Source organism: Arachis stenosperma, chromosome 7, assembly GCF_014773155.1.
Source record: "Arachis stenosperma cultivar V10309 chromosome 7, arast.V10309.gnm1.PFL2, whole genome shotgun sequence".
NCBI lineage: Eukaryota > Viridiplantae > Streptophyta > Magnoliopsida > Fabales > Fabaceae > Arachis > Arachis stenosperma.
The window spans coordinates 25,845,018-25,871,266 of NC_080383.1; the positions used below are offsets into that span (position 1 = coordinate 25,845,018).

The 26,249-nt window shown below is 32.9% G+C and overlaps 2 protein-coding genes across 2 annotated transcripts; one reads left to right on the plus strand and one right to left on the minus strand.

The window, feature by feature from the left end:
* The first annotated feature begins 14,254 nt into the window (after nt 1-14,254).
* On the plus strand, nt 14,255-14,620 carry LOC130939598 (uncharacterized). Its single transcript, XM_057867690.1, has one exon. The coding sequence runs from the start codon at nt 14,255-14,257 to the stop codon at nt 14,618-14,620; it is 366 nt and encodes a 121-aa protein (XP_057723673.1).
* An 8,130-nt stretch (nt 14,621-22,750) lies between these two features.
* On the minus strand, nt 22,751-23,577 carry LOC130940738 (uncharacterized). The gene has a single exon (XM_057868971.1). It carries the CDS (start codon nt 23,427-23,429, stop codon nt 22,932-22,934), a length of 498 nt encoding a protein of 165 aa, XP_057724954.1. The 5' UTR covers nt 23,430-23,577; the 3' UTR covers nt 22,751-22,931.
* Nucleotides 23,578-26,249: the final 2,672 nt, after the last annotated feature.

Genomic DNA, 26,249 nt, shown 5'->3' on the forward strand with positions numbered 1-26,249 from the left:
TGAACTAATTACGTCCCTGAGATTGATAAAAATGCACCACGTTAGTCCCTGACCCATTTTCTATTAACGGTGTGATGACATGGCTTGATGACGTGGCGTTTTAGTAACATGTGTCATTCTATGATTTGGCTACGTGTAATGGTATGATGATGTGTTGACTAGTGACATGTGGCATGTTGACGTGGATTGTTGCGCCACGTGTCATAATGCTATTTGACCATGTGTCTGTTTATGCCACATGTCGCAACAGTATTGGTCCATGTATCATCCATTTATGTCATGATTGTAGATGCACCAAATTAATCCCTCACTTTACGTTAAATGACTCATTTTAGTCTCTAAAATTGAATGCTGTGTACCAAGCTAGTCCCTTCACTAGTTTTTTCTCCTTTTTTCTAAAAATTCAAAATTATCAATATCTTTGAATCCATTAATTTCAATTATATTTTTTCGTATGTTATTTAAATACAAGTGTTTTTATAAAATATTTTTTTCTCTTGTGAGTACCTTGAACCGCTATCTTGGAGTTGACGTGAAGATATTTCAATCATCCCCACTACCATCTCCGACCTCTTTCGTTTAGACTGAAGAGGTCGGAGATAGTAGTGAGGGTGCTTGAAGTGCCTTTAGTCTAACCCATTTACGCCTTTAGTCTAACCCATTTACACACAATGAAAACGTGTATTTCATAAGAACTGGAAAAAAATGTGTATTTTGATTCTTGATCTCTTGTTAAAAATACATTTTTTTAATAAAAAATGTGTCTAATCAATCATATAATTCTTTTTTATAATAACATATTTATATATTACAAAATTTACCAATGTTAAATTAATATAAAAAAATTATATAATTAAAACTAAAATTTTAAAATTTTTTATAAAAGCACTTGTATTTAAACGATATGTGAAAAAATAGAATTGAAATTAATGCATCTAAAAAATTGAAAATTTTAAATTTTTAAAAAAATAAGAAAAAAACTAGTGAAGAGACTAGTTTGGTGCACGATATTCAATTTCAAGGACTAAAATGAGTCACTTAACGCAAAGTGAGGGACTAATTTGAAGCATCTACAATGATGACATAATGGATAACATGCGGATGAATACTGTTGCGACACGTGTCACAAACAGACACGTGCCCAAATAGCATTATGACACATGTCACAACCATCCACGTCAACATGTCACATGTCACTGGTCAACACATCATCATACCATTACACGTGTCCAAATCATGGAATGACACATGTCACTAACATGCCACATCATCATGCCATGTCATCACGTCGTTAATGAAAAATGGGTCAGGGACTAATGTGGTGCATTTTTGTCAATCTCATGGACGTAATTAGTGCAATTAAAATCTCAGGGAAGATTTTAGTGCACGACACCAATCTCAGGGACTATTTTGGAGTTTAACTCCCCTTAAGCTTGAAAGGCCAATACCAAGATGATGATGGAAAGAATAGTAAGAAGATATCATAGAGGAGTCCAAGAAGAAGAACCACAACAACAACCTCTTCCACCTCCCGCACCAATGCCTCAAGAGGGGACCAGTCAACCTCAAGAAGTTGACATATAAAAAATCTATCAAGAATTTCAACGGTTTCAGTTGGACATGGCTAAAAGAATGAAATACTTATGTGTTGTCACCCACATAACACACCCATATCAAGTTCTTCCCTTCAAACAAATAGATCAAATATGGGAACATAATAGGAAGGAAAAGGAGGCTCAGAGGCAATGGCAATAAGCATGATCACTACAAGAAAGTCGCCGGATAACATCAGATTTACTGGCAAATTTAGTGGTGGAATAAATCTGACGGTATAAACCTCGCCGGTAACTATTTATCGGAGAATTTTTTGCCTGCTGCTAATTACTAGCTGATTTAGCAGCGGATTTAAACTTTTAATTGGTAAAATTCTAGATCTTGTTCTAGTAAATCTGACGGTAATATATTATTTATTATTAATAATTAAATTAATAGTTACTGGTGGATTTAATTGACAGTAAACTAAAGTTTTAATTTTTTTAAATTTGTTTAAAAATTCAATATATAATTTCAAATATTTAAATTTAATAATTTTTAAACTAACAAAATTCAAATGTATACAATTTTTTATATTAAATTTCTTTACATTAAGATGTTATAGATGTGTTCCTTTACTAGTTTCCGTACATGACAACAATTGCTAATATATTTTTCTAGAGAAAATAATAGAAAAATTCAAGAACTTCTTCAACTTGGTCTACAAGGTCATCCACACAAAGGAAATGAGAAAGAGACTATTAGATTCTATGAGCGATTGTGCAGAGAGCATTCATGGCATTTTTTTTGTTTCAAGAATATGAGAAATGCAAGTCAATACCAAAACTACAAAAATAGTTTATAATAAATTTCATGCAAGTAAAAATGCGTCAAAATTCAGATAAAATAAAATTTGATAATTAAAGAGCATTAGAATGTAAAAAATTTCTATTAATACTGACCTCATGGTGGGAACATCAATGTAATAAATACAAAAGTTATAAAGTAACAAAGAAGCAGCTTCTGGGGAGAACAATGGACCTTAGAAACAAGATAATTTGCATAAAGGCCCTGTTTTATTTTCAAAACTTCATAATTTTCAAGCATATTCTTCCAATACAAAGATTATGATTTAATTTGCTTCCAATCCCTCAAAACATTTCTATAAAAAAAAGGAATTTTTTTTCAAGTTTAAAATGGAAATAAACTTCACAAAACGGAAAAAAATATACAAACAAGCACAAAAACTTAAATAGTAAGCCGAACTTTTACTTATTTTCACAAAGCTGGCTTTTCTTAGTCATCAAAAAAAAAAAGTTGGGCTTTTCTTGATCTCACAAACAATCACAAAAACTAAATCTTTACTTGTTTTCACCATAAATTCCTGCAATACACACACATCTATAAATTAAATTAATTAAAAAATGAACAAATAGAGATACAAACTCAGAAGATTAACAATTTTAAAAAAATTCCAAATAACTAAACAAACCCTAAGCCCTCAAATGTTGAAAAAAATCAAAAGAAATTAATTAGAGAAAGGGACTTAATACAGAAGGTGGCGACAAACGAGAGGTGGCAGACAACAGAAGGAAGAAATTAAGAGGCTGCAACGATGAAAGGTGAAGATGTTGTTGGAGTTGGCGACGACACTGCAGGTGGTGTTGACGATTTTGTTGGACGCGAGAGAGACAATAAATGTGGCGTCCCCAAAGCCCAGAAGTGGAGGCGAAAATCGAGGATGAGGAAGAGGACGATGATGATGAGTGAAATATGCTAATCTTGTTTTATGGTGGTTAGTTATATTTTTTTCCCTTTTTTTCCTTACTTTCCTTTTTCTTTTTCTTTCTTTTCTTCTTTTTTTACATCATGCTTTTATGTTTTTTCTTTGAAAGTTTTTGTATATTTTGTTTGTCTTGAGCAAGTTTTAAATAATAAAGAAAATCTAATTGAAAGGAATTGATGAAACACAATAACAGTGGGTGCATGTGAATAAAGATAAGACCACAAAAAGTGAATCTTGCGAAAAAGAGAGATAGAAATGTTAGAAACAAAAATCTAGAAAAGTATTATAAGAATCCAATATCTAATCCTTGAAGCAGTAAAAAAAGGAGAGAGAATAAGGCTCTGAACACCAATTATTAGAGCCCAGTTATGTTTTTGTGGTGCTATTGTATTAAGAAAAAACTTGGGTAAATAAATCTGATGGGTGCCTCATCACCCGATATCTTGAGCCAACTAGTCCGAACTTATCAATTGAAAGCTTGTTAAGAGTTTCCTTGAGACAAAGCCCTTAGAGTCCAAAGAGGCTTTTGGCATCTATATCTGAAAATGAATATAACAAATTTATCTAGTTATGTACTTGTTTAATGGTATCAAGGAGAGGCTTGGGTGATTAAATCCGAGGGATGCTTTATCATCCAATACCTTGGACCAACTGATTCGGGAATATCGATTGAAAGTCCGTTAAAGAGATGTCTTGAGACAAAATACTTAAAGTAAAAAATTCAAGGACTTTCTATTTAAGCCAAAATCATTAATTCTGTTTAAAAATAAAACTACTTCTAAGGTCATGAATTGTAAGAAAGATTCTCATAGTATAATCCGGATTAAAGTTCTCTGAATATTAAAAGAAAAAACATAAGTATTTAAGATTCATCAAAAAAAAGAAAAGTCCACATGAGATCTTATAGAAATATTATGAACCCAGTGTTATGTTTATACATTCAAACTTAAATCCAATTCCTCTCACTAAGATTAACTTCATTTAATTTTCTTTTGTTTGAAGACAAGCAAACTTTTAAATTTGGTGTTGTGATGCCTGGTTTAGTGATTTTTTATCTTTTGTTAGTAGTTTTTCTTATGTTTAACTTAAAGTTTTTATGTTTTAGATGAGTTTTCATGACTAACCATGAATATGGAGTTGTTTCAGAATAATTGTGTTTTTAGGATTTATTTAAAGAAATCAAGATAAAAGTCAACTTTGAGGATCACTAGGAGCATTCATTCACAACGTCGGGTGTGGTCGACGAGCATGGAAGTAACGCTAGGCGTGACATAATTGGTGCAAGACATGGGTGTGTTGAAGCCATGCGTAGTCAAGGGAGAAGGAAATAACACCGGGTATGAAGGTGACGACACCGAGCGTGAAGACCGCTGGAAGGAGCTCTTGATGATGACATCGGGCGTAGAGCCTTGATGTCGGGCATGAGTTTGCACGCTTGATGGTGACGCCGGATATGGCGTCTTGGTACCGGGCGTGGGGTTGAGAACAAGAAGGTGACATCGGGCATGGAAGCATGAAGCCGAGCGTCAAAACCATTTCACTCTCAAGGGTTGTTTTGAAACCAAAAACTCTCCAAGGTTTTTGTAATTAATGGTTATTAAACTCTTGTAGAAAGACTAGGTGCTAGTTCAAGGGTTAAGTACGATTTTGGTCCCTAAGGTAAAGGCTGAAAATTGTTTTCGTCCCCGGCCTTTTTTTCGCTACAAAATGGTCCCAAAGGTTTCAGTTTTTTTTTTAATTTTCCTTCAGACGAAAATGCCATTCTCTCTTCTTCCCCAAAATGCAGAAATAGAAGCTGGTAGAAGCAGAATGCAAAGCAGAAGCAGAATGCATAAGCAAAAAGCAGAAGCAGTGAAATAACAACAACAATGAAACAACAACAACTAGAAGAACAACACCAACAACAACAATAGATAATGAAATCAGAGCAACAACAAAAGTAAAATCAGAAGCAGAATCAGAAGCAGAAGCAATCCAGAATCAAACCAACAATAATAACCATTTCCTAAAATTCACTAACAGAAAATCAACATCCAACTAAACTAATCTAGAATCAAACCAAAAATAGAAATTGAAAGCAAAATAATAACCTAAATTATGAAAATAGAAAACAGAAAACATTCTTCTTCTCTTTCTTCTTCAATGAAATCAGAAACAAAAATAGAAGAAATAGAAGTGAAACAGCATCGTCTTCTTATTCAATGGAATCAAAAGCGTGGAATAGGTTCTCCGTGGGCTCAAGTTGTCTGCGACGACCAGCCCAAATCCACTGCCGAGACTCCGCATTCTCCGCCGCCGCCATTGTCTGCCTCTTCCTCCTCCCTTGCCGCCAGTGTCGCATAAATCTCAAACCAGCTGCCTTTTTCAGATTCCTCATCACCAAAGGTCATAAATGCCTCACCGCTGGTGGACAACAGGAGTGTTGTGCAAGCTCCTCATCGGGGTGAGCTCTGGTTCGAGGAGGTCCGAGACAATGAAGGAGAGAAAGAGGGGAGAGGGTCGCGGTGGCTCTGGGGTTAGCGCGAAGGGGAGAGGAGCAGCGGCGACGGTGGCCCTTCCCCTTCTCTTCCCCACCTTCCCTTCCCCTTCTTCTGTCCCCTCTTCCCTTCCCTTCCCTGAACCAGCATGAATTGAATCCCTTCCCCTATATTCAACATTTTGTGTGTGTTATTTTTTTTAATTTAAGTTAGGGGTATTTTTGAAATAAAAATTTAAAATTTGGTTAAATGGACAATTTTAAAACAAACTGAAATTTTTGGGACCATTTTGTAGCGAAAAAAGGTCAGAGACGAAATAAATTTTTGGTCCCTAACACTTAACCCTTAGTTTAATTTAAATTTGAATTGTTGTTTTAGTTTTCTAGAAGGATAAGAGTTAGTTTAAATTCAAGTTACTGTTTTAGTTATCTTATTCTTCAAAGATAAGATTAGTCTAGATTAGGTTAGGATTTAGATTATAAATAAGTGAACAGAATTTCATAAGAGGGAGCACATCACAAACCTTCATCTCTATCTTTTGCTTTGTTTTCCATTTACCATGAGTAACTAAATCCTTTTTGCTAAGGGTTAAAGGCTCTGTTTATGTTTTTATGAATTGGTAATACAAGTGTTTGTTAACTGGATCACCTGGACACTTCGAAACACTCGGATGAACCGGAGTTCTCGAATGAATTAGAACGCCAAGACGAACCAGACCAACCAAATCGTCTAAATGATCCGGACCGCCCAGACCAATTAGGTCGCCGGGCCGAACAAGACCGCCTGTATGAGCCAGAGCACCCGGATGAACTGAACCGCTTAGACGAACTTGATCGTCCGAACCGCCTAGACAAACCAATCGTCTAAACGAATCAGATCCCCGGACAGCCAGACAAACTGGAACGCCCAGAGCACCCAAATAAATTGGATCGCCCGAACAAACCGGAGCTCCCAGACTGCCTGGTCAAACTAGATTATCCGTTATGTCTGAATGAACTGGACGCCTGGACAAAATCGGATCACCCGAACGCCCTGGACCACCCAGACAAATCGAAGCTACCGGACGAACCGAAGCTCCCAGCGGCCCAGACGAACTGGAGCACCTCAATCACTGACCAGACACGTAACTTTTAAATTCATATAAAACATGGAGACACGCCGTTATATATGAAAAATATAAAGTATTTTTTAGATAAATTATAATGATATTTTATTGATATTAAAATATAAATTAATTTTTTAATTCTTTTTAATATTTTTATTTAATTATATAAAAAATTTAAAATATTTTTTTTGTTTTAATAAATACTAATATATATTTTTTCTAAACTCATTTCAAAAATATATGTTAAGAATAAGGTTGGACACGTGATGGTATTTAGGTGTATCCAAGCATGTTCGGTAATTTTTTTTTCTTAAGACACGATTGGACACAAACAGTGACGGACCCAGAAAAATTTAGTAGTAGAGCCAAAAGTATAATAAAATTAATTAGGTATAGATATTTTTTTGGTTTTCCACGATACCCAACAAGTTAAGAACTACTCCATCGTGAATTTGAGTTTCATTTAAGAGTCTGAAATTGGCCGACAATAAGTTACTACACATGCGAGACAGAATTCGAACCTTAATACTTACTTAAGCGGACGACTAAGCTGATCACTTGATCAATCCAAATTGGTTTAGATATATTTAAAATTCTAAATTAGAACTATCTATATATATTGATAAGAACTAGAAATATACACACAATCACTTATTATAATATTTAAAATAATAAAAATATAATTTCATACACAGTATAATATTCAAAATAATAAAAAAATAATTTATAATAACTTTCTTTTTATTTTTAACATGACTAAATATTATTTTTCTATATATGTTCTTAAACAATTATTTTACTTTTTATTATCTCATATTTAATTATATCAAATATACTTATTATAGTCTTTATGGTATAAATAAATTTTTTAACTAAACTAATTACAGTATATTAATATACAGATAATATGTTTTTTATCTTAAATAATTTTTAAAAAATTACTAATAATTTAGATTGTATTTAATTAAAAAAATAAATTTTAATTTAATTATCAATTAATTAGCTAATGTAATGAAATTAATTATCACTATTTTTTTAGTATATTTATTTATTTTTTATACTAAATTAAATTGAACAATATAATTATTATTATGTGTTAATTTTAATAAAATATTTTTTAATATAAAACACAAGAATTATTCATATTTTATTTTGGGACAAATATAATATAATAAGTGGTATATATATATATATATATATATATATATATATATATTAATTTAAAAAAAAAAAAAACTTTGTGGGGGAATGCCCCCTATTCCTTGAGTGTAGGTCCATTTCTAGGTACAAAAAATATGCGTATCGGACGAGTGTCGAAAAATATTGTGTCCAAAATATGTCTAATACACAGACACAACAATTTAAAAAAGTGTCTGTACTTTATAATTAGACAACATAAATAAACCAACTTTTTAAACAACTCTATTTAATTATTAATTTTAATAATTATTAATTTTTAATTTATTTCATTAATTCAGAGTTTGCCGCATTAATTACGTAATTTAAAATTGTAGGATCCAATACAATTACCCCCTTTATCACCGTTATTATCATTGAATGTAATTCAACTATGTATTGCTCTCACTTAAGTTCCTACTGGCGTTGCTCCAGTGCACTGCTAGTCAAGCCTCTCTAACAACGGTGTCATTGCCTCTTTGGTCCGCCTCAGTCTCGCCGGTTGGTCCCCGATTCTTGCTAGTTGAAGGTTTATTCCGTCCGTCGCCTCTTCCTCTCGTTCCGTTGTCGTCTTTCTTTCGTCGACGCTGTCGTCCACCGTCTCAACGCATTTGCACCTCGGACTTCATTCGCGACATCGCGTGTCCCCACCACGCAAGCAACGTGTCGTCCGAGATGTCGTTGCCGGTTACTCTACGGTTCTTCTTCTTCTCCTTCTTCTATTTAGTTTTGAATGATTCTTTTAACTAGTTGTTTATGTTTCTTTTTTCTAAATTTTGGATGATTCTTTTTATTATTTTTAGATGATTTTTTTCTCATGTTTTGTATATTTTTTTTAGGATTTGAATGATTCTTTTTCTTATATTTTGTATATTTTTTTCTTAGGATTTGGATGATTTTTTATCTTATGTTTTGGTGTTTTTTTTAATTTAGACGTTTTTTTAAGAGGAATTAGGGTTTGCGTAATAAATGGATTAGAATAAGAAGAGGTAATTAATAATCATTAATGTTGTATTTTTTAAAAAATAAAATTTAAATAATTAATAATTAATAATAATTAATTAGTATAGATTGTAGTTTAAACATATAATGAGGGTTATTGGATGATTGATTCAATAGGATATCAGATGTTTATTATTTCTGATACTTAGATAGTTATTCTATAAATAGTATGTGTATATTGTGTTTGATAAATTAGTAATATTTTATCTTAAATGTTTATTTTTTAATTTATATTAGACCAAATAAATAGTTCATTGTACACATTATACAAATACTCTATTAACTCCCTATCGAAATTCTTTACTAAAAGAGGGTGCATTTTGATGTTTTATGAGTTTATAGTGAAATATAGAAATCGCTTTTGATGAATTTTTTAGGGGGAAAAAAAACAGAAATCGCACTCAAGAATTTCAATTTTTTAAATTTTTATGAATTAAAAAAGAAATCTTGTACAACAATTTTACTTTTATTTTTTAAAAAAATAAAAATCACGCCAACGATCTCCCTTTTAAAATTTATTATTTTTTAAAAATACCAGAATCTCATCCAATGAATTAAAAAGTCTTACCCATCAGTTTCGCTCTTTATTTAAAAGAAAAAACAGATATTGCACCAAGTAATTTTACTTTCTTGCAAATCGCCCCTATATTCTAGTAAAACGAGGAAAAATTCAATATTTTTTAACTTCACAAAATATCCCCCATATTTAAAAAAATTGCCAAATTAAATTATTGGTTTGTTAGTACGAACACTACTGCAACTGGCTAAGAATATAAATAAAGAAATGTCTTTTGGAAATAATAAAAATTAATATTTTTCATAAGGATATTTATTATGAAATAAAAATAGAAAATTTTTATTAAAAAAAAATTATATTTTTGATATAATTTTAATTTATTAAATGCATAAAAATATTAAAATTATTATTTTTAGTATTCAGCAAGATACATATTAGCTAATTTGTTTTAATAATAAGAATTTGCTGCAGTACTTTTCTTTATATAAAGATATTACTAGAGCTAATCAATGATTTGAGATTCTATTTCAAAATTTTTAAGTTTTGAAAATAATTAACTTTAGTTTATAAGAAATGTGATTAAAGGATATTGGTAGCGTTTAATTTTATAAGGTACATGTACAAAAGAATCTTTTGTGAAAATTTCTCTTTTGCATTTTGAAGACACTGCTAACAAAATTTTTAAATTAACTATCAATTTCACTTTTTGATACTTTAAAAAAAATAAAATGTATCAATATAAATTTGTCTAGATGTATACTGAATTTTTTGTTAGACTATATTATATCTAAAATACTAAAACAAATGAAAATTAATTTAAAATGAAAGAAATAATGTATTATATTATTATTATTATTATTATTATTATTATTATTATTATTATTATTATTATTATTATTATTATTAGAGAGATGATATTGTTATTCCTATTTTTTATAATGTCACTTCACAAATTATGATCATACATTTTTTTGTGCATTATATATTTGTACTAATTTATAAAAAAATAGTATTATTGAAATAAGAGTAACAGTATCCATTCTATTATTATTATTATTATTATTATTATTATTATTATTATTATTATTATTATTATTATTATTATTATTATTAGTTAAAATTAGTAAGCACCCCATTATTCTTGAATTTTAGCTGAAATCACTGTGTGATTAAAAGGTGTAAATCATCATGCCAACTTTAAGAGGTAGGAGCTATATATGTCGTTCCTTATCATAAATCAAATCGGCCAATTTTAACCTTGAAAGAAGGGGATTCACTGTATTCATACGTATGTTGTTTAAAGTTAAACATTTGATAGATTTAGGAAAAGAGAAAAAGGAAAGCAATTATTCAATCAATTCGGTTCACTAAAAGGATGTGCATGGATCTATAGAAGGTGAAAACAAAGTAGGTATATGGTCCAATCGAATTATTATAATAATATATGGATGAGTTGGAGTGTGAGAAAGGGAAGTGCCAAAGAATTGTGTATTATTGTTGGAATGGGAATCCATGTGAGTAACTGAGTAATTGGAAATAAGTTAAGGAAGATATGCCAGCTCCTTTACTTGTGTAGCGTGGACATGTCTCCAATGTCTCTCAAACCCTCCATTCTTTTTAATCACTAATATATTTTTATTCTTTTTTAAAATATAAAAAACTTAGCCAATTTTATTTGATATTGTTATTTTACTAGGACCAATACATACATGTCTCCAACTTAGATTTATCAGATACTGTGAAATTCAAATTCTTTTTTTTATTAGCGGTGCCAATCATTTTTGGCCTTATGAACTATGAAGACTATTTATTCATGCAGAAAAGTATAATTGTATTGAAAATAAAAATTATAGTCAAATAATGTAGTTTAATTTTTTTTAATCTAAATTTCTTATATTGAGTAGTCATTGAATTCAGAAGTCAAGAACTTCCAGCTATTTTCTTTATATATATATATATATATATATATATAGCTGATAATAACCTTCATAAGGAGATATAAATTCATTTAATGGTATTGCTTACTATAATATATGTTGATGTGGATTTTGAAAATTATATATAGTAAACTTGAAAATATGGCCATATATTGCAGTACTAGGCTTTAACAAGATTTTATTTTATAATATATATATATATATATATTGTTTTGTTTTATGTTTTTTATTTGATCCAACAAAATTTAAAAGTAATATATTTTGATCTTTAATTTATCCTTAATTTATTCCATTTAAAACTGAAATAACAGATTAATTGTGTCGATAATGAACCTAAATTGTAAACATGATAAGATGTATAATGTTAGTATTTATTAACAACCTATCACGTTAGCACTTATTAGTACTTAGTAGAACACATTAACAGTAATAATAATGACTAACATGGTTAAAATTTATTGGACAAAAAATGATTTATAGGAAAAAAAATGAGTATTTTTATAGAATTATAGAGATTGAAAACTTACTTAAATCTTGTGGTAATTAACTTGATCAAATAACTTTTTTATTTTGATAAAAGTATAGTGGTTAAGAATAAGCCCACAAACGAACAATACTCCTAGTATATCACATGGTCAACTAAATTTTACCGTAATTTTGTGTCAATCGACTCAATTTTAAGAATGAAGAGAATGCCGGCAAAGCCTAGAGGACTAAGGTTCCTCCTTTTATTGTGAATTTTTTTTTTTGTAAATTATATTTTTAATTACATGTCATTGCATATTGCGGACAAATAAGTATAAGAAAACTACACTCATAGGTAGCGTTTGTTTGCGAGACAGAGACCAAGAGACAGAGACAGAAATAAGTATAGTATTGTGTTTGGTGTGATGGTGTACAAGACTGAGTTATGTCTCAGTATCGTATTTGGTTTGAAGTAAAAGATGAAGACTAAATTTATGAACTTACTAAAATGCCCCTTTAATTTCAGCAAAGAACCCTAACCCCCCCCCCCCCCAAAAAACAATTTCATTTTCGATAATGGCAAACCCTCACCCCCTTTCTCCTCTCAGCCACCGTTCCTGCTGTCCTCTTCCGGCAACGTAGGCTGGAGCCTGACCCGCGGCCGCTTGGACCTCAGGTTTTCAGCCTTTTTTGGTCGGATCGATGAAGGCCCTTCGACAGTGATCCCTGGTTCGACTTGGTGGACCCATTAGTGACCCCTGTTTTGTGACGCCGCTGCGGAATCGATCTTTGTGGGTGTGCGTCGCCACGGTGCCGGATCTGTGCCTCTGTTCGTCGCCGTTTGTGAGGTAGCGTTTGTTTGCATTGCTGTCTTTTTTGTTTTGCTCCTTTCTCAAAAACCTTAATTAGTTCATCTTTAATTTCGGCTTCTCTGTTCAGACCTCTCAACCGTTTGCCGAACATAGAATTGAATTTAGAATTTAAAATATTGAGTGAAGGCATTTCTCAGGAATTGCTATCAATAATTGCTCATATTTGTCTTCCAATGGTATTTCGTTTATGTATGTTCTACTGTGAAATTGTAATTCTGCTGGCGAATATTTGCTCTGCTGAAAAGAGAAGTGAGCTTAATTAAGCAGGTATCTGTTCCAGCAACTATCTAAAATTTAACCTTTTATCAATTAAATAACCTGTTCAATTTGAGTTATCCATTTATTTGTCCACTTAACCATCTTTTTGCTTTAATCACTCATAATAAAGTGTTTATATGTACTCAAATTTTGTTATTTGAACTTTGCCAAGTAAGAGGTGACACAGTTAACACTTGATATGCAAGTTATCATAGAATTTTCTTGGTAATTGTTTGCGAGATGTTTGTCACGAAACTAGCTGTAAGGCCGTTTTGCTGTAGTTGAAAGATCCACCTAAGATGTATCCTATAGTTAGTTCTCTAGGTTCATTTTATTGTCTTGCAATTTAATGCAATTCAGATTAGGAGCTATTTTGTGACCATACTCTACTGCTAAGTGTAGTAGCAACTAATTTAGCTAGCAAATGCACTAAGCACACTTGTTCCTAGAAAATGCACTAAGCACACTTTATTATCTAGCAAATGCACTAAGCACACTTGATTTTCTCTCTGCATCAACTAATTTGTGGTTTCAATGAATTTGTCCCTTTTGCTTCCTAACAATGGTTTATAGTGCAGTTGTTAGAAACAGGCTTTTTGTGTCTGCCTGTGTATTAATTTGTTATTGTATATGGTTGAGAGGGTTTAGGCAAACTATTATATATACAAAATGTATATACGTTGTAATTGCGCAAAGTGAAAATCTTTTGGGGAATAATGATATATCCTCCTACACAGAAATTGTTCATTTCTTCTTATCTGATATTCATCCTAACTAGTTGACCGTTTATAATATTGTTATAATGTAACCTCTTGTTTGTGAATGGCGAATGAGTTAACAATTTCTGAATCAGTGTAACCTGCAATACAAGTCTACAGCAGTCTTGATGATATACTATGTCTAGATGCTCAAACTATTCTAAGAAACTTTCCTTTTGTTTTAAAAAAAATGAGAAGAACTGGTACAGAGACATGATTGCAACCAAAATTTTTTTTTACATTTCTGCATTTGTTTCGGTTGAATCATCATTGGTTGTTTCATATATGAATCCTCTTCTTCTTTTATGTGTTGTGTGTACTACATTAAAATTGTTTGAGTTACTGTTAAATTTGTAGGGTGGTTAACAATGGCTTCCTCAAGTCGAAGATCAACAAGTGGTACGTACGACAGCGGGAACATAACGGGAGACCGTTTTTGTGAGTGTGGGTTAAGAGCACCGTTACAAGTTTCGAATAGCGTGGCCAACCCGGGTAGAAAGTATTACGCGTGTCCAAGAAGGCAATGTGGATGGTTTAGATGGGAAGGCCCAAATATCCAGCCTTCTGACTTCGGAGATGATCGATTTTCTCAGCTTAACTTTAATTTTAAGACGAGCGAACGAGTGGAAAAACTTCATTCTGATGTTGTGTATCTGAAGTTTCTAATGTGCGGTCAACTTGTTGTCTTTGTTTTTTGTGTTTTGTTGATCATTGTTGTGTTGTGTAAGTTGTAGTATGGCCTTTGAACAAGATGTGAATAACAGTAGTACATATTTGGTATAAAAGATGGAAGGAATTCATATTTTGAACCAATATTGTCTCAAGGCCATTTTTGCCTGTGAGAAAAATTTCACCTTTGTTTGTATAAGTGGATATGTATGTTTACACTCATGATGTAGTTCTGATGAAGTCATTTGGCTGCCAAATGTATCAACATGTTGCCTATGTGTGTGTTATAAAACACTATTTTTGTTAAAAAGAATTGAAACAGAATTATTAGACTTACTAGGAAGAAATCTTTGTAAGTTAAATCCTAATACAAATTAATATAACCGGAAAATGGAGGAACTTGTTAAGCTTGATAATCAACCACCAAAGTATTCATCCAAAAAAGATCAAAACAAAGGAAATTCCATAGTTAAGGAACCAAAACATAGCAACACACAGAGGGTACCAAAGTTTTACCGTGTTAAACATAACAATGTTCTTAAATCCTAAGACCCAACCTCCAAAAACTTAACACCCTTAACCAAGCTTAATACCAGAACCCAATGTTAATAAATTTAACTAGTCTTGAACTTCATATAATGGAACGCACAATCATTTGCGAATCTGACAAGCCCCAGAAATGTGCATACACATTAGGACTCTCGGCAAACTTCAGAATCGCCCTCACCACATCGTCATCACCGAATCCAAGCTGTGTGAGCTTCTCACCAACCTTCCACTTCTTGTTCACACCAACAATGGCATCAGCTATCAGCTGGGCATTCTTTCGCTTGTCAGCTGATGATTGCTGAATCTGATCGGCCATCCTCTCGAGTATGTCAACTTGTTTTCTCTTCCTCCCACATAGCCTTGTGCTTCCCGCGGTCGCATCGGCCTCAGAATGTGATGCTTGTCCTTGCATTGCTGAAACTCCCTCTTGGTCTGGAGGTGGAGACATCTCAGACTGATCAAATCCAGCAGTAGTGTCGTCTGTCTCCTCGTTAACCTGTTCCTCCACATCGAAGCCACTAACGGCCCCGGCTTCCGTGGCTCTATCCCTGCCAAATATACCTTCCAGCCGGTAAAATAAAGGAAATGGCTTGCCAGGAGTGTAGAACTTGGTCGGATGTGCCTGCGAAACATGTACAACGGAATCAGTAATGTTCAAAAAATAACACAATTCCAGATAATCAAACTCGTCAAACAATACATGCGTACTAATAACGAATCCGAATTAGTGGTGATTTGGGGTTCAATACATGAGTAGTTAGAATAAAAAAATCTGAATTAGTGGTCATTAGTGGTCTTTGCTTCATAACCTATTTAGAGACTACGATATTAGAATAAAAAATCATAATCATGTCTTGCTGTTCTGCTATCTGATTAATTCTTTTGTAGTCAATGCTATTGCTCAAGAAGCATTTTTTAAAAGAAAAAGAAAAAAAATCTAGATTGTAATGCTCTTAAGTTCACTGGTAACTAGGATCCTATCATGTCAAATTTCAATTCAAATAGCGAAATGCTAAAACAGAGCAATCCTAAAGGTGAAAAATTTCACCCAAATAAACATGATTGATTAAATTATAACCCAATTACTCAAACAGATTTATCAAGTAACACAAAATGGCAACCACCCAATGGAATTTCTCAAACACACGCACCTTCAACCAAGCATCAAGGACGTCTTTGCTGTCAACCTCTACACATTCTTTCTCGTTGTTCCATCCGAATCCGCTACAAGCAAGCATATCTGCGGCGTACTAGTACTTCTCCTTGAGCCGCTTGTGCTTATTCTTGCAATGCTTCGCGGTCAGTGTACAACCGGGGAAAGCCTCCAACATCTTCAAAGCCAGCTTCTCGAATGTTCCCGGTTTAAACTGCCCACAGTCAGCCCTCTGACCGTCAACGACAAACTCCTCCATGAAGCCAACAAAGGCCAGTGTCTCTTCATCACTCCACATTCGCTTGTTCTCCATTTCTTGCTACCAACATTAAGATAATAAAAATCCTACATTAATGATGTAAGTTACAATAACATTAATTAGCCAAGGTAATAAAGTAGGTCATCAAAATTACGAATGGAGTAGCAAAGAATTACACTACAAACAAAATATAGTAAAACTGGTCTTTACCATAAGAGATGAAATAAGGAAAAAATAGTCAAGTAGTTCAATTATTAAAACACTGGTCGTTGCCACGACAAATGGAAATAAAACAGCAAACAATATCACAAATACGCAGTAGCCGAAAATTAAATGATGTGCTGTTACAATGTCTCGACACTCTACTATTCATACAATTAACTTGCCACCATTACAACATCCCTAAACCACACAACACTACTCCGTATGACTTGCACGCCACTCTTCATACATCTCATTTGCTATGTTGTCACGCCAGTGACTCCACTCGTTCGTGTTTTCGACCACCTCGATCAATCCATGTTGTTCCTCGTCTCCATCGGGCGTAAATTCATCCAATATGCTACCTTCCTCCTCCGGATCCATCTCCATACTCTTTCTAATGAAATTTTGCAGCAAACAACAGGCAATAATTATCTGAAATTGTCTTTACGGGATAAAAGCTAGGGCTCCTTAAGATGGACTACCTCTTCTTCAGCAAACCAAAGCATCACTCAATGATATTCCTTGCAGAAGAGTGTACCCGGTTAAAATATTCTTGGTAGTTACGCGGTGCACGTGCTCCCTGGGCCCACTCTCTTACATGATATCGAGTCCCTCTATACGGTGCAAGAAACCCCGGACCATTTGTGTAGCCGACATCAACTAAATAGTAATTACGTATGCACAAATAGCACAAACAATGTAAGACGATGGCTATCATGAACTCAATCTAGTTGTATATACTTAACTCTAGAGATGGCAGAATTACCGTAGGGTATCTTAAGACTATTACGACGAGTTATTGCATCTTGAAGTACCCGTGAATCAGATGCCGAACCCTCCCATCCACTGAGTACGTAGACAAAACCCATCTCCCGATTACACACTCCTAAGATATTCGTGCAGATTTTACCCTTTCTTGTGCGGTACCTTGTCTTCTCAGACTCGGGGACTGTCACCTCTATATAAGTGCCATCTAATGCTCCCAAGCAACCCTACCATCCATAGAAAGCTATGATATTCAGATAGAGAATCCATCAGATAAACAAGAATCATAGAGAACATCGAATAAGCTCTACCTTAAACCTTCGCCATGTGGGGTCAACACAGTCCTCGGCAAGTGGTGTAGCCTTCGCGAACAACATCCCTTGAATCCGTATTACAGCCTTCAAAACTTTATTAAAATACTTACTAACTGTCTCGCCGGACCTACAAAAATCTAACCTGTAGACTACGGTTTTTCTTGTGATGCGCTAAGATAATTAAGAAGGTCGCAACCTGCTCCGACAGGCTTACATGACCATCCTCTGTAAGTCCGCCCTGAACTTGTAGCAACTCACACAAGTTAGCAAAGGCATTTGTGTTCATTCTCAACTCCCAGATACAATTCCTATCACCCTCACCAACAATACGCTCTAAAGCCTCACGTCTAATTCTACTATTCATTCTTCCGCCTAACGATAGTTGGCCACTAGTTCTACCCCTAAAGTAAACAAACGGCGTAAGCACAAAGAACAACATTCTTTCTTCATGGTTGGATCTCATCTCTTCATAAAAAGATACGCATCGCTTAATAATTTTCGACCGCTCCATTTCTTCCTAGCAAAATCGTTTAAAAAAAAACATAAACTTTCCAAAGAACTCTTACACAACTTCAGAATTTTCATTACAATTTATTTATTAATAACGTTATTTCATCCAAACAAATGTTTACCATATATTTTTATTAACTTAAAAAATATGAAACACACAAAACTTTAAAGGGAGTATGGAGTTTGGACTTTGGCATTTTTATGAAAACCAAGGTTAACAACAAAGCAATGTAAGTCTCTAAATTTGGTTAAATCCCTTCTCCCTTTACCTTATGCTTATCCTTATACTTAGTTGTGACAAAAGAAAATTTTATTTTGATATTTTCAAAAGTAAGGTTATCATTTAACAATGAGTCAAAGAGTAATTAAAGATGTGGTTATTTGATTTCCGGTAGCAAAGTATAACAAGACAAGAATGTTAACAGAAATATGCAAGCGTGCAATCCCTTTGCGGATTCAGAAACAAGGGCATCATCTAAATCTGTATGTATCAATTACAAAACCTAAGCTCAAGCTTAGTAACATTGTCAATTCAACAATTAATTTCATTTCGTACCAAACTACAAAGATAGTATCAGATTCAGAAAAAATAAACACATTATAAACATAGACACAACTACAAACATTGTATCAGATTCAGTTACATCAACTGTCACAAACTATGAATACCTTAATTACAACATAAAAAATGGATTCTGTTTGTCATATAGAACTGTAACAAATTCACAAAGTAGACTGTCTTTCAGCTGCATTCATGAATTAAATAAATAATCAACAAATGAATAAATTCGAATAGACCATGCAATTTGTCGTGGTTAACCTTCTACACATCTTGTTTGAATGTATAATCTTCTATGTTCAATTCTTAATCTGCTTTTTTCAGTACCATTTAACAGTAACTAAAGCATACATTCCACTTCAACTTTCTTCTCCCACTTCCCAAACCCAGTAAACCAGAAACAGAGCATAATCCACAAAATAAATTACACCCAAACCTCTTTATACAAATTGCATCCCACACCAAATGAAGTCACAAGAACCCAGATCACAGACAGGGAGCTTTACTAACCTGGATAATGGAAACTGTGCTCGCAACAACTCTCAGATGGCCTCCACACCGACACGGCAGGTTCTCTCCTGTAGCTTCGTCGGACCACAAAATCTGTGAGCAAGCGAGAAGACGTCAGAAATGGAGGCCTCGAAAGAGGAGGTTGGAAGTGCCAATCGCTTACCTTCAACTGGTTAGGCCGGCGAGGTGGACGGACCTTTGGCTATGGACGCCGAGCAGGACCTCCTTCAAGCAAGAAGGAGAAGATGTATCGAGGGGCTGTTATAAACTCAAGCCCTAATTTCAGATTGGGAAAGGGTAATGTTGGAATTAGATAATTACATTAGGGGTATTTTAGTGATAAAATAATTAGTTGAAGTTCTGTCTCTATCCCAGTCTCTAGTGTCCCCAATTTTTTGAAGCACTGAAATACTCAAATTATTAAGACAGAGACACATTTTTCAGTGCTAGTCTCTACCTCAACAAACACAATACTGAGACTCTGTCCCCTAGTATCAGTTCTAGTCTCTGCAAACAAACACTACCATAGTGAACAACGTAAATAATAAATTAAAAAAATTAATTTTAAAAATAAGATTTTTAATTAATTAATTTAAAATAATTATATTTTTGAATTTAAATAATTAAGATTAGGCAACGTAACCTCCTCTAAATATACCCTCACACCACGTTCCTTTCCTTCTCGTCGCATAGTGACACCACATCTCGTTTTCTCTCACCGTGTCATCAACCGTCCGCCGTTCAAACCACCGTCACTCTGCCTCCACAGTGTGCCGTTGCCATTGGAGGGAGCTCTGACGCAAGGTACAATTTCGTTCGCGAGTGACGCGAGGTGCGCGTCAGTTCGCTAATCCCGCAATCATCGTCGATTCTCATGACGCCGTTGTCACTGTCTTGCGATCCCGTGCTGCCGTCGCCTGCTGTCTCGCGATCCTGACCGGGGCGAGGGCGCTGTTGTTGTATTATCACGCCCCTCTCCCGTGTTGTTGCGTCATGCCATGTGTCCACCCTTCGCTATTGTGGTGTCTTTTTTCCGCTATGATTTAGATTTTTTTCGATGTATTTTGGATGTTTTCTTTTGCTCTTAGCTGAATATTTTTTTATTGTATTAAGAGTTGGACGTTTCTTTTCATTGTACTTGAATTTTTTTTGTATAGGATTACAGATGTTTCTTTAATTTTAGCTTGGTATTTTTTATTATAGGATTGTAGATGTTTCTTTGATCTTAGCTGGATGTTATATGGAGGCGGCGCGAATGAGAGGAAGACGGTGGCACTGAGGTCTGGACAACCGGTGAGGACGACGACAGTGGCAGCATGATAGGGAAAGTAGTGGTGAAATAGATGCGATAAAAATATAATTTAGGACATGTGAAGGTGAACATAGATAACGGAAAGGGTAAAGTACTAAATTAGTCTCTTACGTTTGAGTGTAATCCTGTTTTGGTCTTTAAGATTTAAAGTGTCTTATTTGAATCCAAAAAAGTTTTATTTAGCTCCAATATAGTTCTATCGTGAGACCAAAGTTTTAACAACAGTACAAGAACAATGTCAATAATATGGAGAACAAGTACAAGCTCCAGAGATACAAAATCAGCCATAGATGCATCAATACATTTATTACTTATCATTCTTCTTACAATTTAAATGAAATATTTTCTATAGAACTGAAGAGAATGATAAATAAATATATTGATGCATCCACAGTTGATTTTGTACCTCTGAAGCTTGTACTTGTTCTCCAAATTATTGACTTTATTCTTGTACTGCTGTTATGGAGGACATTCTGTTAATTATTTAACTTTGACCTCATGGTGAAATTACATTGAAGTTAAATAAAACTTTTTTGTATTCAAATAGAACACTTTAAACCTTAAAAACTAAAGCAGAATTACGCCTAAATATAGAGGACTAATTTAATACTTTACCCTAATAAAAAAGATAAAAAATAAAACTCAAATTAAAAATAAAAATAAATAGTTACATTAGAATATTTTTTTAATATTTAATGAATTTAGGATGCAATCCATTATTCACATTATTTGCAGCCCTATTGTCTAACCAGCGAAATTGTTAATCTACTTAATATGCCTTTACTTTAAGAAGTTTTAATTGAGTTTTTACCGAAATTCCCTCCTTTGTTCAATTCCTCCGTTTTAGTCAATAGTTTGACTTCTTGGCATGGAGGAACAATGCTTCCTTTTTTCTAATCATTTGTACCTATAGTTTGTTCCGATTACAACTGTTCATCAGCCATTACATACAATAATTGGTATAAAACACAAAAATAAGTTAATAATATTGACCAAATATAAATTAAATTGATTAGCATTAGCATTATCAATTGATCAGATAATAATGCAAACGTAAGCCTTTTATTTATTTTTGTTAGTATCCAGATTCCTTGATTAGACATACGTGCCTAACATGCATATGTTCTAATTAAATATCCAAACTGAAACTGGGTTTAATCATTGGAAGATAGATCTAACATTTGGGTGATTATTAATTGGATGCTAACCATTATTTTGTTGTTTACTTACTGTTTATCATTTAAATATAAATTTAATTTTAACATATTATTAATATAAAATAATTTTAAATATATATTTAATTATGTATTTAACATATCAATAAAAATAATTTTTTTAATTAATAGTATGAATAGTTATTTAGAAAAATAAATAGATATAACTGAATAATTATGTGAAATATTTTACATTATTAATACATCAAAATTAAAATTTTTAAATATTAGCCAACAAAAGAATTATGCTAAATTATGATTTAGACAGAAATTCACTTAATTAAGAGAACATCCATTTTCAAAAGTTTTGGGGAACCAATAAAAACATTAATTACTCATTTAATTTCTTATCACTCCGATACAAGAAATTAAAGTAGCCAGTTAAAACTCTTAATATAATCACGCACTCACTCCCTCCATTATTTTATTTTTGCTCTTTTCCTTTTATTTTTCTTTGTACCAAACGATCGCTAGAGAGACAATAAATTATTTGTACAATGTATACAATGGATTATTGAGTTATAAAATAAACATCTTTCGTATTATTTAGAATAATTATTCGAGTACTAAAAATAATAAATATCTTTCTAAAAGATTAAACATTGAACTATTGACCTTTCGAATCTAACGTTTTAATATCATATCATGATACTACTCATCCCAAAAATTTCAGCTAATAAAAAAAATAACACTAATAATTATATCTTTAATATTTTATAAACTTCTATTGTACACATTGTACAAAATTTTATTGGCTCCTCGTACTTTTACTTGTTATTATTATACGTTGAGAAATAACTAAAGCCCAAACACAAAGCAAATAAATGAAAAATCAAACAGGAAATTAAAGCAAGAAAAACCTTTTTTATCCACATTAAAAAAAAATTACTCACATAGACATACATGAAAAAGGGATAATGTTACTATATTTTTGACAATATCCAAGAATTGAACCGTTTTCCCCTCACCCTCCTCCGGCATGCCCAGATTCCGGCACCGGCCAGCGACTCAAAGACAGAAAAAAAAACTATGACAAGTCTTCCAAGATGCTTTCCAAATGCGGCTGCCAACTCCCGGAGCGGCCGCCATTACTCCGGCGATCTCTTCGCCGAGAACATCTTTTGTCTTTAGAAACAATTTCATTTTGAATAGGAACATTTTGGCGTCTACTGTGGTCAGAAGTCTCTTTATGATGATTACTTTTGGTGATAGATGATGATCCTTTCTTGCAACTGCTGCCATTCATGTGTCTTCTCTTATCAGCTGGTAGCGATGATGCCGGGATCAAGAAATATATGCTTCCCCTCTTAAGCTCCGTCTCCGGCGACAAGATCAAAATCCGGCGAACCACGCCTTGAGAGCTTGGTTTGCTTAGAACATGGTTTGGATTTGCCTTCAGAACTTCCCCGGCTGTGATTGGACGTGTGATCTCTTCAACATAGCCATTCAAATGAACTATGCGGATCAAATCTAGTGCTCCACACGGAAGAACACAAGCCAAACAGCACCTTAAGCTATTACCCATTATTATTCTATCTATGAGTATAATTGATCTGGGTTTTGAAGATTTAATTTGAATAATCTTGTGGGGGAGTTTATTCTAACTTTCTACAAATGAAATATTGGAGAAGTGTTGGAGGGTGAGCGTGTATATATATTGGTGCCAACCGTAGATAGGTGGTGGTGGTCATAATAATGCAAAAAAAATGTGGATTTAATAATTATTGTGGAGCTTGTGGATTCAAATTACGAAATTGCCCTTTCACGAATTAAATTAATTAAAAGTTTGTTCGTTTTCTAATAATAATCTTTTATTTGGTTTATGGAGTTCTCAATATACATCATATATATGGTTTCACATCACATGGCATATGATGGTGGGGTTTACTTCTATCTATCATTCAACTACTTATATAGCCGCCTTATTGTGTATATTGCTTGAGAATTATGTTGTGTGGTGTTATAGTAACCCTTGCCAACTCGGCTATGGATTCCTTTTTTTTTTTTTAAATATCTGAAAATTATGCATTTTGGTGGAAAAAATGAAATACGCAAGCTTAATGTGCGTTTTACCCTAACAGCGCAGATATATGGAGTCAAAGGTTTATCGAAAGTGAAGTAGCATGGAAAACACTCATGAATTGACATCATGGTTAGCCAAAATTAAAAGACATGTTTGCGTAATATAGTTCAACAAATAATTTCATCAACAATTGAATTCTTGATGTATGTATTCAAAATGCAAATCATGATCTTCATATTTACCCTATCATTGTAGCATCATGACATGGGTATTAAATTGCTTTGTTATCACATCCAAACAAGGAAGATTTTTTCTGTGGGCAATGGTCAATAAATAATGCTGATAAAGAAGAGACTTGTTCGTTATATAATTTAATTATGGATAATATTAGAAAATTAATACTATAGCAGTTAATTTCGACCAATATTATAATATATTGTTAAATAAATTTATTGCGAAATTTACTAAAAATGAGTTTTTCTTAAGTTTGAATCTCAAATATTTTTTCTAATTGAGTTTTAGATGTTCTTATTTTTAAGAATTTTAAATATTCTTTTTGGGTTAAATATTAGATGTGCAATAATATTAGCTCGCAAGACTTTTCTCTTTAATTATATGATAACGTTAGGTCACATAATATTTGGTGTATGAGTATTTTTGTCAGATTGCAAATTATGTGGGAATTTCAATTTGTTCCCGAAATACTCAAACAAAAAAGAAACTGATTTATACGTTATTTGGGTGTCAAATATTGCTCAGGGTGTGTGGTTTATAAGTCCCCTCACGCCAAGGTTAGATGATATTAACGAACATAACTTTAAGTCCTGGCTGGAAAGTTTTATTGTGACAACTCGGGGGAAATTTTGATCAAGGTCGCATATGGGGTTTGGTTTGCTCGGAACAAAAAATGAATTTTAGGGAAGGAAGTGAGGGATGAAGAACTTGTTTCTAAATCAATGTCGGTGCATCAGGCATGCAAGAGGGCCACAGAGATAACAACATTTACAATGCAACCTCAAATGCTTCAGCCATCAGTAGTCGAAATTGAGAAATGTCATAAAACCAATTTTTTCAAAAATTTTAAAAATATAAAGAGTTATATCTCTAATAATAAATGATTTATTTCGCGTCTTTAACGGTGAACCATGTAGAAGAACGATTATCGCAGCTACGCCACAAACAGCGTTCCAAAATTGTGACACCCATCACCGTCCGTCGCGCAGAAGCTCTCCGCTCCAGCAGTCACGCATCCTTGCACTACGTCTCTTCTTATTTTTCTTAATAATGTTGGATGTTTCTTTTTTTAGATTTTAGATGATTTTTTTAATAATTTTCAATGTTTGTTTTTATTAGAGTTTAAATGTGTTTTTTTTATAGATTATGGATGTTTATTTTTTTTATATTTTGGATATTTTTACCATAATTAAAAGAGTTCATATTATATTTACAATGATTTTAGATGTTTTTTTTATTTAGTTTTAGATCTTTCATTTTGTTATATGTTGGATGTTTTTTCTTTTTCAGTATTGGATAAGGTTACGAGAATCGAATCGGTCAATGAACCGGTAAAATAACTAATTCATTGGTTCAAAGATTCGACCAGAATTTAATCGGAATTCAACCGATTTAAATAAATTTTTAAATAAAATTATTAAAATTTTAATATATAATTTCAAATATTTAAATTCATTAATTTTTAATCTAATAAAATTTAAAATTTTACAATTTTATATAACAAATTATCCATAAGATAATCTTTTAACTAAACAAAACTCTATTCAAAAAATCATAATCATCATTAAGTGTTAGTTTTAAGATTTTCATTATAGATAGAACTTCCAAAGCATATAAATATCACAAAAAAAGTCTCACTCGCACACTACATACTTGATGAAATCTCATATTATAATAATCTTGCTTTCTTACTTACCACTACTACATGATTTATATTTCTGAGACATGAACATCATTGATATTACGTAACTACAATTCACAACAAAACACAAACACAGGCTTGAAAACCAAAGAGGGGGAATTAAGAAAAAAATATCTTGTTTAACCAGTGATTTGAATGGGTTTAACATCAAGTTTCTTAACTTTTGCCTCGAGAACAATGACATTAAGAACACCATTCTTTATGGATGTCTTCACCTGATCCATCTTGGCATTCTTAGGGAGTCTAAACCTCCGCATGAATTTGCCACTCACTTACAACATCAGGCATACTCACATCAGAAAACCAAAAAATCAGCAACAAAATTATTCCAAAAAATTAGCAACAATATCATTTCAAAAAGTCAACAACTCAGGATAATAAAAAAT

Bases quoted from the DNA above. Each gene is read 5' to 3' on its own strand.
- LOC130939598 (XM_057867690.1), top strand. From the start codon at position 14,255: ATGGCTTCCTCAAGTCGAAGATCAACAAGTGGTACGTACGACAGCGGG.
- LOC130940738 (XM_057868971.1), bottom strand. From the start codon at position 23,429: ATGGGTAATAGCTTAAGGTGCTGTTTGGCTTGTGTTCTTCCGTGTGGA.